The 20,195-nt window shown below is 40.6% G+C and overlaps 1 protein-coding gene across 1 annotated transcript in view; it reads left to right on the top strand.

The window, feature by feature from the left end:
- The window catches only part of SON (SON DNA binding protein), a 40,608-nt gene that overhangs the window by 4,614 nt on the left and 15,799 nt on the right, over positions 1 to 20,195 (top strand). Inside the window, exons 2-6 of the mRNA XM_010004683.1 lie at positions 490 to 656; positions 3,038 to 12,703; positions 14,186 to 14,346; positions 17,216 to 17,356; positions 19,039 to 19,227. Coding sequence (XP_010002985.1) covers positions 490 to 656; positions 3,038 to 12,703; positions 14,186 to 14,346; positions 17,216 to 17,356; positions 19,039 to 19,227 — 10,324 coding nt within the window. The remainder of the gene's footprint in view (positions 1 to 489; positions 657 to 3,037; positions 12,704 to 14,185; positions 14,347 to 17,215; positions 17,357 to 19,038; positions 19,228 to 20,195) is intronic.

Raw genomic sequence — 20,195 nt, 5'->3', positions numbered from 1 at the left:
GCCGGAGGGGGGGGGAGCGCTTTCACACGCGTTGTCTCCTGCCGAATGTGGTCCCGGGTTCCCCTTGGATCAGGGCAGGAGGGGAAAGGGCGAGCGTCTTTGCGATGTGTCTTGTCTTGATGCGTTTAAGCTCGCCTGGTTTTCCCTAGTCTTATCTCGCAGAGTAAGCGAATATCTGCTGGAAAAGAGTGAGTGATGGCTGCTTGTTTTGTGAAGGGAGCCTCCACGTGCTTTTCTTTAAAGCACCGGGACTGTGGCACATTCGAGAGCATGTTTTCGTCCTTTGTGCCTAACAGTTGTAACAATGTGTTATGTTGTGAATAAGTGAGAGTTAATCAAAAGGTAGATATTTTGCTAAAAGCGTGGCTTCTTCAGGACGCCAAAATACTGTTGTGAAGGGTTGAGTATAATAAGCGTTTATGAATAAAAAATAAATCATAAAAAAAGGCTCAAAATTGCTTGTATTATGTTGATATTTTTTTTGGTTAGTGGAAAGGTAGAAGGCCAGCCCAATGGTGACACAATCCCAGCTGAGCAAGCCAACCCTTCAGATGACACTGTTGCTGGTGCTGGGAGTCGTCAGAATGATCAGATAGTGCAGAAAATAGAGGAAGTGCTCTCTGGAGCCCTTGATACAGAACTGCAGTGCAAATCAGGTAAATGAAAATCCATTTGGCAAATATGTTCTTGTTTAAGAAGGTTGTCATAGTGCTTAAAATTGAATACATTTTACAGAGATGAAAAACCTTTTCAGTACTCTGCCTCTCCCTGAGCTTCATCTCACAATTTGCATGTTTGTTGTAGTGTTTGTTCAGTATTTTTCTTACTGCTGTGATTTAAAACCACAGATGGACAGAGAAATACGTCATTTAAAAACTGTAGCTGGTTATTATATAAAAGCATTACCTAGTGAGAGGAAAAAGTAATTTTTCTCTTCTCTCCATTACAGTATTGCTAAAACTTGTAACTTAATACCTGAATATAAAATATTTTGCTTTATTTTGTGTATACAGATATTTTGTATATTTATGCTTTATTTTATATATATATCAGGGTATCAATGAGCAGTTCTTAACTAATAAAGCTGGTACTGATGGATAGAAGCATTGTGGTTTGGATTAGTTTGCAAGATGATTTCGAAAGTCATTATTCAGAGCTGTGTGATTATTGTTCTCTCAGAGTAAGATGCTTAGTTGTTGTAAAATCAATAATGTACTTACCTTTAAAATACAGATACTCTTAAATCTTCCACAAGGTTAAGAAATTTTCATGTACCAGTCTTATAAGTTCAATATATTACTTTACTTAGTATGTCAAAAAGTTGCATATGAGTATCCCTTCTTATGGGACAAGACTTTTCTGTAAAAGTTCTGAATCAGGAGAGTTAATGAGATAAAGGCTCTGAATTTCATGTGATAATTTAAAGTCTGGTATGCCAAATTTTTTGGAGTTGAAACATGGGTGACTGCTATGTGCTTGGTAAGTATAGTTCCAGAGTAATTTCTTTATTATTTTTTTTTTAAAAAGGCAGCATAGAAAATTGTTTGTTTCAGAGATTTTGTTTGCAAGGTTTTGGAATTACTTTTTTATCCCCGTTTATTCACAGTAATTTAAACAGTTTTTCACTTAGGCTGTACAAGCAGCACTTTAAGCTGGCTTTTTTAATATATATATATGTGTTAAAGTTTTAAAATATCTATTGAGTTGTGGAAGAATGAGGCAAGCTAATACGGTAATAAACAAAATCTGTTAATATGGAAGTTAATAAACAGAGCCTGTGGTAAATGTTCCTACTCTTCATATCTGGAAAGGTGTTAATGTGGCTGTTGGACAACAGATTATCTGTAAATGCTGTGTAGGAAGGTCATTTGACTCTGCTTCATTGTCCTATTGCATTCACAATGTTGGTGGAAACATTTTTTTGTTAAGCTCTTTGCATAAATCACCTGAGATACTTGTTTATGGAATCTTAAGTCATGTTCATTTAATAATATTGCAATTACACAGTTTTTTAATGATTTTTGCATAGTTCACTTGAAAAAGTATGGTCAGTAATCCCAACCAGATGATAACTGGAGAATCTTCTTTTCTGCACTGTCCAGTATAAATACAATAATTGAAGGCAATCTACAAGCAGACTTCAATATGTGGCTCACATGTAATAGAAATTATAACAAGTTGCCTTTAATGGAAGTGTCTTTCTAATGAACACATAGCCCTAGGTCCAAAGAAGGGTAAGAACCTAAGCCAGGTTAAATTAGTGCCAAATGAGGTAAAGAATGAAAAGGTAATTGAAATCTCCATCTTCTTCTTTTCTTACCCCTCAGTGATTGCTTGTCCCTGCAGTCACCTGAATGTATTAGTTATTTTCCTGTTATAAGCAAAGCTCTGTGAGGTAGCTCCAGTTTTGCAGCTGCTTGTGGCAACTGCGGTTCAGTCTGAGCAACTGGTTATCTGCAGTTCTTTAAAGCTTGTTTGGAATTGGGGGACTAGATGCTTTTTTCCCTCAATTTAAGTACTTAATGGATAAATATGCTTAGATAATTTCTAACATGCTATTACTATCGGACTCACAAGTTAAAGCATGTTAGGGGATAACAGGGTGGCTGCATTTTATGTAATAAGCATACCACCACTTAGATAATTTGTCTGCAGTGTGGGGGTTCTTGTTTCACTTAGTGTGCAGGTTGGTGTTTAAAAGCACACCTCGAGTCTCCTGCCTAGTTGAATATATGTGGAAGTGTGTCAAACTACTTCTTAGGAAGAGTTATATTCCCCCTTGAACTGTGTTGCTGATCAAGAAGATTTGGCTAACTTTTTGAAAGAAGAGTGTTATTTTTACTTAATGTGACTCCTGAGATGAAGGTTAAGAGGGCTGAAAAGGGGGTGTGTGCTATTTGTGTGGTAGTTCAGTGAAGAAGGCATGGGTTTTAAGTTAATTTTTTTTGTCTCTGTACATATGCTTGATGACGAGTCTAAAAGAATTATTAAAATGTAGTTTTAATAACATTTACAAGGAAAATGTTATCTTTTCTAGATGTAGACAAAAATACTGTGAAAAATAGTACTAAGTCTGCAAAAAGAAGCTCTACTGGTGAAGATGAAATTCCTAAGAAAAAGTCAAAGAAGAACAAGAAACACAAAAGCAAGAAGAAGAAGAAAAAGAAGAAGAAAAGAAAGAAAGAAAAAAAGCATAAAAAGCAGCCAAAGGAGTCAAAGTTGAGTACACGTCATGGAGAACATGGAGATGCGCAGCCTGCTTCTCTTTTGATGCCAGAGACAGCAAGCTCCATAGTGAGTGTACAGCATGGAGGATTTGGAGATGCAAATCTGGCTGTCCACGTGCAGCCTCAAGAACTGTGCTTAAAATCAAGTGAGGAACTTGATAGGCAAGCCTCAGGACTTGTTTCTCAGCAATCTACAGAAAATCTTGGAAGCGAGAGGGTGACTTCGTGTGCGACAAATCCTCCATTTAATTTAGAAGGCAGCCAATCTAATATCCAAGGAAATGCTAGTATAACTGAAATTTGCACTAGAGAAGAACAAATGACACAGTCTCATGAAAATATTTATCCTATAGCTATTAATGCAAGTGGAAATGATGTTCTTGTTGATACTGGAAATTATAATTTGTCTTGCATCCCATCTGGAGTTGCCAATAAATCTGAAATTCAGCAAGGTTCATCATCAACTCTAGCATCAGAGGTAACAGAAGTAGTAGAAGGTTCAGAAGCATATCTACAGCTTGTGGCACAGAGGGGAGCAAAAGAATTAGAAGCAACTGCAGAACCTGAGTCTTTAGCAAGTGATATAACAACAATTCCTACATCTGCAGGTCAGGCAGATCTGAATACTGTGAAGGTAGCTCACATGTCTGTGGCTGTGGAAGAAGTGAAAATTCCAGAAGCAATGCTGCATATAGGTAATGTGAAATATTTGGAAAGATCTTTGGAGTTAGAGGGTGTTAGCAGAACTTTGGAGCCATCCCTGAAGCCTTCAGTTGGATCTGATGATTTCAGTGCAATGCAGTGCAGCCCCACAGAGGGTTCAAGTGTCTTGAAGGCAGATGTATCTTTGCAACATCCTTTTAAAATATCTGCAGTGACTGCAGTGACCCAGGTGGAAACAGAAAGTGCCAAAATACCCCTTGGACCAGGAGCTGTTACAGAAGTGAAGGATATTGAACCAGCTAGAAGCTCTGTGCCCAAAACCTTGGTAACAGTCATGGAACCTGTTGGTATTGCAGCAAAAGATGTCAAAACAGCTGATCCTGTGGCAGTGCTGAATGTGTCAGAAGTGTTCCTGCAACCTAAAGTCTTGACAGAAGCAAGAAGTGTGGATAGAACCCAGGAATCTGCACTTCCAACAGAAATGACAGATGTGAAATTGGTTGCAGGAGCAAAAGATCTAAGAACAATCTCAGATCCTGCAGCAGTTGCACAGACCTTTGTTCCCCAAAGAAGTCAAGCTACTCTGCAAATGGAAAATACTAATGCTTCAAAAATGTCAGAATCAGCTCTTGAGGCTGTAGCTGTAACAGAGGCAAAAGATTTAGAAGCCGCTTCTTTATTGACACAACCAGAAGAGCAGAGAGAATCAAGATATGAGAGTGAAGCAACAACAGCAGTGTCAAAAGGTAGTATGACAGGAGTAGAAGTGGGCTCAGATGCAGGTCTTCTAGCTATGGAAGCTGGATCTGTGAGACCGGTGAGAATGCTGGAAACTACTCTAGGACCTGTAGCAGAGACAGAAAGGAAATACTCAGAAGCAGAACTTAACAGAGCCAGGACACAGATGATGACATCTTCATCACACCTGCATGGGACAGGTGCAAAAGATTTAGGAGATTCAGCCTCTGTAGGTGTGGCAAAGATACAAGCTTTGGAAGCAGTCTTGCAGCCTGGAACCTTAGAAGAAAGGTCAGAAAGGACTCATGAATCTGGGGCTGCATACATAAGCATGGAACCAATTACGCATTTGGAATCCACAGCAGAGAGAGAAGCCACTGCAAAATCTAGAGGTTTAGACAATTTGTCAGAAGTTGAGGCAGTTGCAGAGATAAAAGATGTGGAAGTGAGTTCAAAAACTGTGCACTTAACACAGATGAAAAATTTGGAAATGGTTATGGGATCTGAAACAAGGACACTAATGCAAGGCTTGGGAAGGACATCAGCATCTGAGGTGTTTGGACAAGTGAGGCATTCTGAAGTTGTGCCAGAAGATCCAAGCAAAGCAAAGACCATGAGCAAAGAAGTGATAGTAGAACCTGTGCAATCTTTAGAAACAAGTTCAAAATCTGTACAGGAACAAATAGTAGGCCATTCAGAAGCAGTATCAGAGTCTCTGCCCAGAATGGAAGAAAAAAATATGGCATCAGAAATAATGACTGAAGGAGGAAACTTGAAAGGAACTTCAGAATCTAAGATTTTGACAGATGTGAGAACTCAGGGACCTACTGTAGAATATATAATTGCAACAAGAAGGAGAAGCACACACAAAAATGAGCCCTTGCTTTTAAATGAAAAAGATTTGGAAGAAGCTTCAGAAACTGAGCAAGCAGTGTCTGCAACAGTAGAGGTGAAAGGTTCTGAAACAGTTGAAGAGCCTGAGGAACACATGGATATCCAGGGTTTGGAAGCTTCCCAAAATTCTGGAAATGTGACAGCTGTGAATGTTTTAGAGGATGCTTCAGAATCTTTGCATGCTGAAAAGCAAGAACATCTACAGGCAGTTCTAGAAGCAAAACTTGCAGCAGAAGGAGAGGAGGCCTCAGAGAGTGCTGCTGAAATGAACATTTTTGAAGCAGTTCCAAAACCAGGGGACATGAATGATCTGGAAACAACAGTGGCAGCAGAAGTACACTATGTGGAGGAGGCCCAGGGTCGACAAATGGAGGATGTGGTAGTTCCAGATCAAGCTCAGGAAGGCGAGATACTGGTTGAGAAGACAGATGAAGAGCAAACTCAAGCATCTGAGCCTTTAATAGCAGAAACGGTTTTTAATTCTTCACATGCAGCAGATGAGAGAGATTCAACAGAGACTTCTGAATCTGAAGTAATCAGAGACATGAGTCAGATGGAAGCAGCTCCAGCTCATGTGGCAGAAACAAAAGACTTAGAAACATCTTCTCTTTCTGAGACTCATGCAGAAGCAGTCGTGGGATTGGAGGCAGAGGCAAAAGATGTGGAAGCAGCTCCATTACCCGAGGCTGTTACAGAAGTTGTTCCAGTATACGAGGCAGAGGAAGGTGAGTTGGAAGTCCTTCCACAGGCTGAGGCCTTCAAAGAAGCAACTCCAGAAGACGACTCAGAGAAAAGAGATTCAGAAACCTCTGATGTGCAACCTGATGTGGCGGCGCGAATGAGAGAGACTCTGATGAGACTTGAGAAGGTTGAAAAAAGTAGCCATAGAAGCAGTGATAAAAAACATGATGCAAAGAAACAGAAAAGGAGTCGCTCCAAGTCTCAGTCCAGGTCTAGGAAGAGGAAGAAAAAATCGAGGTCGCGTTCTACTTCCAGGCGTTTGACTTCTAAAAGAGGACGTTCTAGGAGCAGAAACTATTCAGATTCCAGAAAAAAGCATTCCAAATCTAGATCCCGATCTGTGGAGAAGAGAGTGTCTTCCCGGAGATCCAGACGCAGACGGTCCAGGTCATCTGACCGTTACAGGTCTAAATCCAGATCAGCAGAGAAGAGGTTGTCCTCTGGGAGGTCCAGACATAGACGTTCCAGGTCTTCTGATCGCTACAGGTCTAAGTCCGGGTCAGTGGAAAAGCGATTGTCCTCCAGAAGGTCCAGACATAGACGTTCCAGATCTTCAGACCGCTACAGATCTAAATCTGTGTCAGTGGAAAAGCGACTGTCCTCCCGAAGATCTGGACGCAGACGTTCCAGGTCTTCAGATCGCTACAGGTCTAAGTCCAGGTCAGTGGAAAAGCGACTGTCCTCCCGAAGGTCGGGGCGCAGACGTTCCAGGTCTTCGGACCGTTACAGGTCTAAGTCCAGGTCAGTGGAAAAGCGACTGTCCTCCCGAAGGTCTGGACGCAGACGTTCCAGGTCTTCAGACCGTTACAGGTCTAAATCACGATCAGTGGAAAAGAGACTGTCCTCCCGAAGGTCTGGACGCAGACGTTCCAGGTCATCTGACCACTACAGGTCTAAATCACGATCAGTGGAGAAGGGGGAGAGCAGGTTGTCCTCCTGGAGATCCCGCCGCAGACGTTCCAGGTCCTCTGACCGTTCTAAATCTAGATCCAGGTCTTCAGAAAAGAGAGGAGGCAAAGAATATTCATGGAGGTTCAGAAATAGGTCCGTTTCTTCTGATCGTTCAAAGTCTAGGTCAGGATCTGTTGAGAAGAGAGGTCGGAAGGCATCACTGCGGAGGTCTAAACGTCAGCACTCAAAGTCCTCTGACCGTTACAAGTCTAGATCCAGGTCAGTAGAAAAAAGGGATCGAAAGCAGTCATCACGGAAGTCTAAACGTCAGCGCTCAAAGTCTTCTGACCGTTACAAGTCTAGATCCAAATCAGTGGAAAAAAAGAAGGAGTCCTCTCGAAAAGCTAAGCGTCGCCGCTCAAAATCTTCTGAACGTTACAAGTCTAGGTCTCGGTCTGTTGAAAAAAAGCGCAAAGAATCTTCAAAAAAATCCAAACGGAAACGCTCCAAGTCCTCTGATAGTGTTAAGTCAAGGTCCAAATCTGTAGAAAAAAGAGACAGTAAGTTATCCTCAGTAAAAGGCAGTAGCAAGCATATAGAGTCTTCTGAATTTCAGGAGTCAACGAAATGTCTTGAAAAAGATGATGTTCCTGAACCTTCTTTTGGAAGTGAACACAGCTCCACCAAATCCTCTAATGGTCCTATGTCTGTTGAAGGACTTAATGGCCCAGAGCTGCCTCCAGCATCTGAAGGTGGATTTCCCAAAACTTCTGATAGTGTTGATCAAAGCTCCTCACCTGTAGAAAAAACAGTGTTTGAATTTGATAGCTCCAAAACCCCAGATAACCAGATATTGGAATCCATGCCTGTGGAAAAAACACAGGTTTCAGAGCTTTCTGTGATGTGTGAAAATGGATCAGCTGAAAAAGCAGTGTCTCTGGAGTCTTCATCACTACCTGAACTTTTGTACTCCAAATCCAAGTCAAGATCTCCATCCGTTGAAAAAATCAGTGATCCAGAAACTTCTTTGGTAACAGAATTTCAGCTTTCTGCATCCCATGAAGATGAGATGAGATCTACCTCTCTCAAAGAAATTGAAGGTCCAGAGCCTCTTCTGACTCTTGAAAGTGGATGCTCTGTATATTGTGATGATAACAAGACAATCTCCTCATCTGGAAAAACTGAGGTTCAGGAGCCTTCTCTGATATCTGAAGGTGTACTTTCTGACTTGACTGATGGTCATGAATTGAGACATATCCCTGCTGAAAAAACAGAACCCCAGAAGTTTTTGCAAGTACCTGAGAGTGAATCTTCTAAGTTGGCTGACAGCCCTGAGTCAAGGTCACTATTGTTTGAAACAGCAGAGGCTCAAAAATCTTTTGTAGCACCTGAAGTTACATGCTCTGCGTTCTCTAATGTCTCTGAGTCAGCCTCCATGTCTATGGAAAGGGGCCAGATGCAGGAGCCTTTCCTAGCTTCTGACAGTGGACACTTCAAATCTCTTGATGGACATGAATCAGGATCCAGCTTTGCTGCACAAATAGGGGAGCTTCCCAAGTCACCTGATGGAAATGAACAAATATCCTTACCTCTTGAAAAAGTCAAGTCTCCAGCTGTTTACCGGACATCTGAGTGTGGTCAGGTTGAAATCTCAGATGTTGTGCTGACAACTGTAGGACAAAGCTGTAATTCTTCTGAAGTTCATGAGTCTAGATCGTCTGTTGACAAAGATTTAGATGGTCCAAGACTTTCACAAGTACTTCAACACCCTGAGTCTTCTGAACTGCATGAATTGAGGTACCTGCCTGATGGAAAAATAGAGAGTAAAGGATCTTTTGTGTTGTCTAAGAGAGGGATTCCTGTGTGCCATGATGGCCATAAATCAAAACACAATTACTTGGAGAAAACGGAAGGTGCAGAAGTGTCATTGGCATCTGAGCTTAGGTGTTCTCTCTTCCCTGAAGGCTATAAATTGACATCCACTGCAGTTGAAAAAACCGAGATACAAAAGCCTTCTCTCCTGGAAAGTGAGTCAGTAAGCACATCTACGGAAAATCCAGAGGCCCCAGTTAGTTCTCTGACGTCTGAAGATGGGATTTTCCTGTTGCCTGATAGTAATGAATTGAGACCTATCCCAGCTGAAAAAGTAGAAGTGCAGAAGTCATCTGAGCTCCAATGTATAGTCTCCACTGATGGCCACAAGTTGAGATCTGCATATGATGAAGAAAATCAGGTACAGGAGTCATCTCTGATACTGGAAAGCAGATACTCTGTTTCCTCTGATGGTCATGAGTTGACATCCACCCCATTTGAAAAATCTGAGGTAGAGGAGCCTTCTCAAATATCTGAAAATGAGAACACAGTAGGGCTCGATGGTCCAGAGTTGACGTCAACCCCTGCTGAAAAAACAGAGTTGAGGGAACTTTATCGGATGTCTGAAGAAAGATGTTTAGTGCCCATTGAGAGCCAGGAGTTGCAGTCACCCCATGTTGAAAAGATAGAAATGCAAGAGCCTGCTGTGATTGAAAATGAATATGCTGTATCTTGGGAGGGCCAGGAGTTGAGATCCAGCTCACCTGAAAAGGTAGAGATGCAGGAGGCTTCTGTAGTACCTGACAATGAGTATGCTGTGTCTTCAGATGATCATGAATTGCCTTGTTCCCTTGCTGAAAAATCAGAGGTACAGGAGTACTTGCTGTCTGAAAATGAATATGCTGTATCTCCTGAAGTCCAGGAGATGTCAGCCAGTCCTGCTGAAAAAGAGGTGCAGGAGCCTTCTCTAACATCTGACAATGACTATGTTGTTTTCCATGAAGGCCAAGGATTACAGTCTACCCCTGCTGAAAAAACAGTGGAGCAGGAGCCTTTAGTAGTACCAGACAGTCAATATGCTGCATCCCCTGAAGCACAAGAGTTGCTCTTTTCTCTTACTGAAAAAACAGAGACACAGGAGTGTTCTTTGCTGTCTGAAAATGAGTATGATGCATCCCCTGATGGCCACGATTTGAGATCTAGTCCTCCTGAAAAAGAAGTAGTGGAGGAACCTTCTGAAACATCTGAAAGTGAAAGTTCAATCTCCACTGATGGCCAGGAGTTGCAGTCTACGCTTGTTGAAAAAACAGAGGTACAGGAGTTGTCTTTGATGTCTGAAGGTGAATGTACCATGTCCCCTGAAGGTCAGGAACTGCAGTCTAGCCCCACTGAAAGAGTAGAAGCTGAAAATGAACGTGCTCTGTCCCCTGAAGAGTATGATTCAAGATTGACTCATGCTGAGAAAACAGAGGGAATAGATTCTTCTGTGACACCTGAAAATGACCATCTTTTGTCTTTTGAGAATGAAGAGGTAAGATTTACTCCTGTTCAAAAAGCAGATGTGCCAGAGCTGTCTCCAACACCTGAAAATGAATGTACAGCATCCTCTGATGGACAGGAGTTGAGATTTCACTCTCTTGGACAAGCAGGCAGTCTGAGACCTTTGATGCTAAATGATAAAGCCTCCATGTCGCCTGATGACAGTGATTTGAAATCCACCCCTGTTGAAAAAATGGATGAGGCGATGCCTGAAAGTGGATATTCCATGTCCCCCGATGGCTACAGTGTGAAATCTGGCCCTGTTGAAGAAACAGGGGATCTAGAGCCCTCTTCGATATCTGAGCGTAGGCATTCCACATCCTCATATCAAGAAAGTAATGAGCTAAGATCACCCATGGAGGAAGAGGGTTTGGAGTTCTCTTTGGCTTCTGAGCATAGACGATCTGTGTCCCCTGAGGGCCATGACCAGAAATCTACCATCGATGAAGAAGCAGATGATCTGGCACCCTCTTTGACATCTGAACATAGGCGCTCCACATCTCCTGATGACCATGAGTCACAATCTAGTGGTGAAGAAGCAGAGTCTTTGGAGCAGCCTTTGACAACAGAACGTAGAAGCTCCATGTCCTCTGATGAGCATGAGTCAAGATCTACCACTGGGGAAGAGGTAGAGGATGCCGAGCCATCCTTGACAGCTGAAGGAAGAGACTCCACATCCTCTGATGAGCATGAGTCTGCCACTGGTGAAGATGTAGAAGATGGGGAACCCTCTTTGACAGCTGAACGTAGACACTCCACCTCCTCTGATGACCGTGAGTCAAGATCAACAGCTGGTGAAGAAATCGAGGATTTGGAACCTTCTCTGACAGCTGAACATAGACATTCCATGTCTCCTGATGGACGTGAGTCAAGGTCAACCACTGGTGAAGAAGCAGAGGACCAGGAACTCTCTTTGACAGCTGAACGTAGACACTCCACATCCTCAGATGAACATGAGTCAAGGTCTTCCATTGGTGAAGAAGGGGATGATGTGGAACCCTCCCTGACAGCTGAACGAAGAGATTCCACATCATCGGATGAGCATGAGTCAAGATCTACCACTGGTGAAGAAGCAGAGGATATGGAAGCCTCTTTAACAACTGATCACAGACGTTCCACATCCCCTGATGGGCATGAATCGAGGTCTACTACTGGTGAAGAAGGAGATGATGTAGAGGCCTCCTTGACAGCTGAACGAAGAGACTCCACGTCTTCAGATGAGCGCGAGTCAAGCAGTGGTGAAGAGGATGCTGAGCCGTCTTTGGCAGATGAAGATAAGCAGGATTCTATGCCTCTGGAGAGATCGGAGGAACAGGACTCTTCCTTTGTACCTGACAGGCGTTCTGAGTCTTCTGAACGTGAAAAATCTAGATCCAAATCTGTTGACAAAGTATCTGACAAAGAGTCTTCACGAAGATCTGTAAGCAGACAGTCAACATCTCCTACTGGCCAAAAGAGTCGATCTGTATCTGTTGAAAAAGTGGCAGACAAAGAATCTTCACAGAGGTCTAGACATAGGCGCTCCAGGTCTACTGCTCTCCAAAGGAGCCGATCAACATCTGCTGAAAAAGCAGCAGACAAAGAGTCTTCACGGAGGTCTAGACGTAGACGCTCGAGGTCCACTGCTCACCAAAGGAGTCGATCTAAATCTGTGGAAAAAACAGCTGACAAAGAATCTTCACGGAGGTCTCGAAGTAGACGCTCTAGGTCTTCCCAGCGCAGATCCCAGAGATACGATACAGAATCTCGTTCTAGACGGAATCGCTCCAGATCAGTAACACGGAGAAGAGCATCAAGATCAAAATCTAATCGTCGCTCTCGCTCTAGCTCATTGTCACGTTCAAGGCATAGGAGGAGGAGTCGGTCAAGATCAGCATCAAGAAGGCGACGTTCTTTATCAAGAGATAGGCGTAAGAGATCTCAGAGGAATAGGTCTAGATCCACTGACAGACGAAGAAGAAGATCAGATTCGAGAGATCGTAGAATATCAATCAGATTACGGAGCAGGAGCCGATCACCTCTTCGTCAAAGGCGATCAAGGTCAAGAGGAAGAAGACGGAGCTCTAGTAGGTCACCAATTCGACTGCGTCGATCAAGATCTTCAGGGAGAAGAAGATACAGCAGATCACCTGATCGTCGTAGGTCGAGATCATCAGAGCGATTTTCGAGCAGGTCACCTAAACGTCTTACAGACTTGGGTAAGTGAGAGTTTTGTTTTCAGTAGTTCCATGATTAGGTGATAATGTGCTTATTTACATGGTCTTACTTGAGCATAGCTCTGTAGCGTAAGGAATTCCTTGGAAGTCATTTCATGCCATTACTTTTCGGTTGTGACTTCTAGTAGGATCTTTTATGTTGGAGCCAAGTCAGTGGTTACCATTTGGATGGAAACACATTTAGAATGGGTTATATCTTGGTTATAGAGTTTTTATACAAAGATAGTGTTTTGCAGTCTTGAGGAACACCATTCATTGTAATAGTTAGCAAAAGCTAAGTACTCTGTAAGAAACTTACAGATTTCTAGTTTTCCCGAAAACAAATTGGTCAGGAAAGACAATTTGAAAGTAAGTGCCACTTGTACAGTTGGTAGCTCTGTCATCAGCTGTGATGCTTGTTTCCATTACTCTGTCTTGCCTCTTTCCCATGGTAAGAACTTGATGGGAAGGGAGACTTGTTCCCGAAAATATTCCTAGACCCATCTGCGCTTTTCTTTGTGATTGGAAGAAGACAGGATACATAGTTTCCTTAGGTAGTAAGCTACATAAGGAGAAGGAAGGTTTTCGTTTTGAGAGGCAAGCTCTTGTACAGTGTGTGAAGAAGCCTTTTTGTGGACCTCAGGTTCTAATTCTTTTGGTCCTGCCTACTAAGTTACTGTAGAAGCCCTGCTACTGGAGAAGCATTTTTGTACAGAACATGGGAATTACTAAGCATCCTTGAATCTGCCTTCATGCTTTGATTGAGCAGCAAGTCTGTACCTATATACTTTTTATTACTTAAGAAGTAAAGCAGTGTTATCCTTTTAGGAATGTTGTAAACCTGTATGCTTACAGAATAGTGGCAACTTACTTATTTGCAAACTGGCAGATGAAGTAAGACTTTAATTTTCATTGCCTATTTCTGTTCTAAAACCACCTGTGCCGTTTTCCTTAAGAGAGCAAAATACTGTTTAACAGCTCTGCATATAACTGTACTTTTTACAAGTGCACGTCTTAATTCAGTGCTTATGTTTTTCTGTTGGTTTGTTGTAAATAGTTTTCAGGCTACGTACCAGAGAACTTGAGGGGAGTTCCTTAAGACCTTCGGATGCTTTTCAGAGACAGCTAGAAGTAGACTTTGGCATGTATGCTGTGTAGAAATGACCTGGTATTTCTGAAACTAGAATGCTAGTGTGAAGTAGAATAGGTGTCAGAACTTTCAGAGTTTGGAGGATTTTGAATACCGTAATTTGGACTCACATGCTTTATGTTAAATTTGCAATTTCACTTGTGTGCTGGCTAGGCCAGATTTTAAAGTCTGGAGCAACGAAGTATGATTTTAGTTATTTTCACAAAACATAAACATTCATGTTTTGGGTAAAATCTTATGTTTCCTCATTGTACTTTGCTTAATGTGCCAGAAATGCTTATTTATTATTAAAACAAGACTCTAAAAATATATTTTTTTTCAACCCATTTTTGTAGACAAGGCCCAGCTACTTGAAATAGCCAAAGCTAATGCAGCTGCCATGTGTGCTAAGTCTGGTGTTCCCTTACCACCAAGCCTGATGCCTTTGTTATCTCAGAAGAAAGATGACAAAGCCAATCAGAAGTCATCAAGAGATACACTAAAGGAGCTCACTGAGGTAAGTGAGAACTGAAAAGAAGCAATTTTTTTTTTTTTTGGTGACTTCTAGACAAGTTGTCATTTTGTGTCCTTGGTTTGAATGTAAGATGGCTTGTGGTTTGAGCTCTTGTTCTCTATGGTTTTTTTAGTAATGAGAACAGGCTTTTTAACTCTATGAAATGCATAAAATCACATTCTTTTGCCTTTTAAAAATTTTGGTTTTATTCTGTTCTAATGTTTTACAAATTGGTAGTTGTTCCTTGCAATCCTGTTAATAGAAAACAAAGCTTTTACTTCCAGCTTTTGATTCTGGTATTATGTTAGTGGATTTCATGTTGTCAAATGTGATATCTCTGGGTTAAAAATCTAGGGCTTACTTCACATGGTTTTCTACATCTTAATATCCACTCCGGGATATTTTTAGCAAATTACTGGTGTTACTCTGTCCTGCAACAGTTCCAAGTCTATTTTTTTTTTATTTTTATTTTCTTAATTGGGGGAGGGGAAATGGTACTTCTCCTTTTATTGTAGTAATGTTACCTTGTTCGGTTTGCTAGTTTCTCCCTCTGTTGTTTTCCCCAGAAACTAGAGAAAATTTGGAATGAAAAGAAGTGGGGTTTTTGGTAGTTTTTTAAAAAATTGCATAATCATTGTGACAGTTCTGGAATATGTTCATGGAAATAACAAATTAAACAAGGTCAAGTTGCTGAAAAGTAATCTCTTAGTTGTGTGTGGCCTAGTGGTTGCGGAAGTACTTGTTTTATTAATACAAAGCTGAGATGGTGTAGATGCACTGTGCAGACATCTTTGATGATTCTTCAGGTAATCTGACCAAGGTCCAGTGTATCTAGTGCTAATCTGGAAACTTAGCCTTTCCTTGTCTTTTCTTACTCTGAGAATCTGAATGTTGAATCAGAATTGTCCACAGCAGCAGTCCAGACCATTATATGATAATGTGGCCAAGTGGAGAATCCTTCCAGAGGCTGTTCAGCTTCTTGCAAAGCTAGCTGAGTTATCTTTCCCCTCTGCAATGTAACCTGCAAACTGGACAACCTGCTTAAAATTAGGAGCCAACTAGTAACTGTAGATAATACTTCCTCTTGCTTAGCTTTCCAAATAATGCAGGCTTTTCCTGTTGACTGAAGAGTGTGCTTCAGTCATTGTTTGAAGGCATCTCCGCATAGGAGAGTGCAGGCATCCTTTTTTATTAAGACTGATGAGAACAGTGCTATCAACTTGTCTTGATTTCTTAGTGATGGAGCAGCGTGTTTGCTCTGTATATGCCAACAGTCAGGTGATCCAGTGTATGTGACTTAGAATGGTATGAACTTGAACTAGAATGAAAGAAAATGATGGTTTCACTTTGCTGATATAATTTCTTCCTATTATGTCCTCAAATGTCTTCTTAGTCTTGGAAGTGTGATTCTCATGAGTAGGGATGTAATAGAAACCTGATACTAGACTATAGTGTTCTCAAATGCATTTTGGACTAAGTACATTATATTTGCTATTGGTAAACAGTGCAGGTAACTGTGATCAGTAGAGAGCTTTTCATAATAAAATTCTAGCCTTTTTTCTTTGTTTTGTTTGTTACTGTTTGTGGAGGTTGTCTTCTCATTCAGTTGCTGTATCCCCATAGCACCTATATATTTTATATTCATCTTCTGTTGAATATAAAAGGAGGATGTCTTGAGTGCCTGGTCAATGTAAAAATATTTCAGAAGAAATTCAGGATCTTTTAGATCCTTTGTTTCTGACTAGGTCCCTTCCGTATTAGTTGAACTTAGCATTAGTAACATGTCGCAGTTTGACTCGGGATTGGCAGTTAAACCAGAGGTAACAATGCTCTAGATCCCCTTCCCTCTCTCCTAGGTAGGGAAGAAGAGATAAAATTACGGAGACTTTTCTGGATTGAAAACTAAACTAGACAGCTTTAATTAAACACTAATGATAAAAGAACATACATACAATTATATACAAATGCGTTCAGGAACGTGCAAAAGCTTCTTGCCTCCTCCCACCCCAGCAACTCCCCTGGCACTCTCCTTAGCTGCAGACAGGAGCTGATGTTATGAGGGTCAGGAATGCACAAGCCTAGGGATCAACCATGATAGATAGAGTCCTCCCTGGATGCCAGCCATGGACAGAAGAAAAAGCAGGAAGAAAGATCTCTGACCTTCCTCTGAGCTTATGTAGATAGATGGAATGGAATAGTTTGGCCAATTTTGCTGTCCGTCTAGTCCAGTCCGGCCTCGGCGGGGGGTGGGCACCATAAATGTGACTCTCTTCCTGGTAGTGTCTGAGGTGGCAGGGCAAAGATGTGACCTTGGAATCTCAGCTGTAACGTAAACATTCCAGTGTTACCAGTCCACTAGCTGGAACACTTGCTGCTTTTTAAAAGAGAGCTTACTTAAGGAAAAAAAAAAAGTGAGTAAAAGGAAAGCTGGCTTCATCCTGGCTCAAAAAAAGGACGTAACTATTAGGTTTTCCTGTGTAGTAGTTTTGTGAGCAATACTGCAGTTTCTATCAGATTGCAATATGCTAGTTGTATGGGATGCCAACCAGTTGAGTTCCTTTTCTAGAATGTTTGCAGCCTCTGACACACATTCTGCAACTAGCACTTTGTAGCAAGTTTTATATGTATGCTGCTGGAATCTTATGCCTGTGAAATATTTGCTGCATGAATGCCTAGTAAACCTAGATATGGGTTTGATAATGTGTGTAAAACATCAAATGTACATATTAATAAGATTTTTTTCTCATATTATGCCTCTTGCTTTAGAAAAGAAAAACACTTTTCTGTAAAAATGGGTTTTTTGGTATGTTTTGGTTGAAAGTTGTATCCTTTTTGTTTTCTTATTTGGTGGTTTTTTGGTTTTTTTAATTAGAAATGCAAGAAGATTGCTCAAAGCACGGATGATGTGATAGTGAACAAACCTCATGTTTCTGATGAAGAGGAGGAAGAACGTCCATTCTATCATCATCCTTTTAAGCTCAGTGAACCCAAACCTATTTTTTTCAATTTAAGTGTGAGTACTTCTTTAACGTTCAATATTTTAAGTTGTGGGTTTTTTTGAAATAATGTAAGTAATTTTACAAAATTAAACAGAAATTACAATCTTGGTGAAATTGCATGGGGATGTTGTACTCTTGAACTGGGATGTTGAAGTACTTTTGCTACAGTAAGAAACTTACCTGCAGTCTGTTTAATTTCATTAGTGTCTTTGCAGTATTTAAAGCTTAAAGGATTGGTTTTACTTCATGTTTTCATTGCAAAATTATCAGTGTGAATGTACAGCCAGCGTTGGAATTGGGGAATGCTTTTAGAACAGCATTGTTTTCCTTTAAAAGACACCACAAAAACCCCAAGCAGAATTTCAAAAGCATTTTGAGTTGTTCTAAGTAAGAGGATATAATCAGATTTGTGCAGACTGCAAATTGTGTTATGTCTGGTTCTTTGCTAGATCTCAGGTGTTCACTAGAGTGGAAAAAAGTTAGTTTTGAGATTAGCCAACAGAGAGTTAAATGCTTAATGAGAATCACTGATGGAGCCTATTACTAAGAGGATATATGTGTCCCACTAAATCGGGTTCTTTGGGGACTGCTTTTGACTCAGTTGGAGCTTGTGTTGATGCATTCTGGATATGAACCTGGGCATCACAGGCTTTGCAGCATGGATTAGAATTTGTCTAGATTTCTTTTAAACAGTTGTGACTTTGAGGGCTTTTTGTGCCCATGAAGGTCTGCTCTGAGTTCTCAATATGCTAACTGAAAATGTAAATAGCATTTATATTTTGATGTACAAATATACAAAACTTGTGGCATACACAAAATTTTTACGGAACATGCAGGGTGTAGAAATAGATTTATACTTTATATAGCACCATTAGAAAGTGTTACGATGAGACTTAACAAACCTTGGGATTCTGTACAGGCCTCAAAAGAGGAATGTGCTTTAATGGTTAGGGGCTGCTCTGCCAATTTTTACGCAGTTTGAAACTGTGGAAACAAACTCTTGCCCTTCTCTCTGGTTTCCAATCTTACTACCATTCCTGCCCATTTTTTTTTAATTGAAGGTTTTTACCCAATATTGTCAGCTCTGTTTGTCTCTTGCAAGGGGAACTTGTCAGAGATTTCTGTGGACTCCTAATATATTAGTTTTCTAAGGAAAACAAGCTCATAGACTTAATTTACTTTGAGATTTGTGCTATTAAAAATAATTAAAAACTAGAGCACAGAATGTTGCATACTGTTTTTTTCTATTTATAGTAATCTAGAGCTATTTATCATTATGTGGATATTGCAGGCAGTGTTTTTTCTGCCTGGCATTTTTATTTTGGAGCTTGCCATTACAAAATGCATGTGTGACAGATAAAGATTGTTCTCTTTATAATGGGGTGGAGGGAAAGCAGGGATGTAATTGTGAGACTGATGTTTTATGTATTTTTGGCTGCTGAAGCCGACTGAAGGAATTTTAGCTTCTAGCTGTTTCATCTCATACTTCTTATACTACATTTTGTTGCTCTTTTGTGTGTTTTTAGGGCTGTGCTAAAATGATCTGTTATAAAGGCTTTTGGTTTAATGTTAGTAAGAAGGATAATTGTTTTATGAAAACTTCATATCAAGTGTGTGCAAGAAATTGTTTCTCAAAGACATACTGTGAGTACTGTGTGTTTTCAGGTTTTAACTTTTTCTAATTTATTTCTTTAAGACTCCCAGCATAAAACCAGCACCACCACCACAACCAAAAAATCAGGTCAGCCTGTCAAAGGAATTTCCTGTTTCATCTGGGTCTCAGCATAGGAAAAAAGAAGCAGATAGTGTCTATGGAGAATGGGTTCCAGTTGAAAAAGGCAAAGAAGATAGCAAGGATGATGTTTTCCCCAAACCAGCCATTGAGGTAAGGAAGGAAAGGAAAGCCTATCATATAAGAAAACCAAAACCATTGCCTGGTCAGTCTGGTACCAAGTTGTCTGGGAAAAAAAAACGGATACAGAGGTAGTATCTTAACACTTGAATAAGCCAACTCTCTGAACTGCTGTGGTCTTCAAATATGGTCACCATGCTCATGTGGACAATGATGAAAGCAGCCTGTGCCTATGCTGTGTGCTTTTGTCAACTAGTGACTTCTTTGTCCCAATAGAATGTAAGATGTTGCTTGAAGATGAAAAGCAAGTTTCTTGCCCAGTTAACTGCAGAGGGTAATAGCCTAAGTTGAGACTTCCGTAACTATAAACTTAATAGTAATTGAAATTGCCCTGCCAATCTGGGAGCAATAACATTGCATTGAAATGTAATCCATTTAAAGTAGATTTGGAAGTAGTTTTTTAAACTACCATTTCATCTGGATGTATCTACTAATTTTTTAGCTTTACAGTCACATTTTCTTACATAGTTGTCTTCCATGTGGCCTTCCAAGGGAATATCTGATTGTATGTATAATAAACTTAAAAAAAAAAAAATTCCCCTTGAAATGTCTTCAAAAGGATATTTTGTGGGGTTTTTGTAATAAAGTAAATTAAATATTTAAGACAGATGTAAATTTCTTTTAAGTTAATCTGAAGACTTGTTCTCATACCTTTCAAAGCAAATAAACACAAAAGCTTTGGAATCAATTGCTGATGAAACAGTATTTCCACTTGATATGTTTCGTTTTTCAAGAACTTTCTGAGATTGTACAGTTCAGTTCCTGAAGCACAGAAGGTAGTTTCTTCTGTGTCTCTTACAGCACCAAAAGGACAGTGAACAGAAGTAATTCAACAGATGTTTTCAGGATATACCTCAGAATTTTACTGTCAGGCACCCAGTTCATTTTTACCTTAGTGTAGATGGTAACTGCTGCTTGTTCTTTGTCACAAACCACTAATA

This window comes from Chaetura pelagica, unplaced genomic scaffold (assembly GCF_000747805.2).
Source record: "Chaetura pelagica isolate M959 unplaced genomic scaffold, ChaPel_1.0 scaffold299, whole genome shotgun sequence".
Taxonomy (NCBI): domain Eukaryota; kingdom Metazoa; phylum Chordata; class Aves; order Apodiformes; family Apodidae; genus Chaetura; species Chaetura pelagica.
Note: the sequence above shows the minus strand (reverse complement) of the source record. Positions and strands in the feature narration are given on the sequence as shown.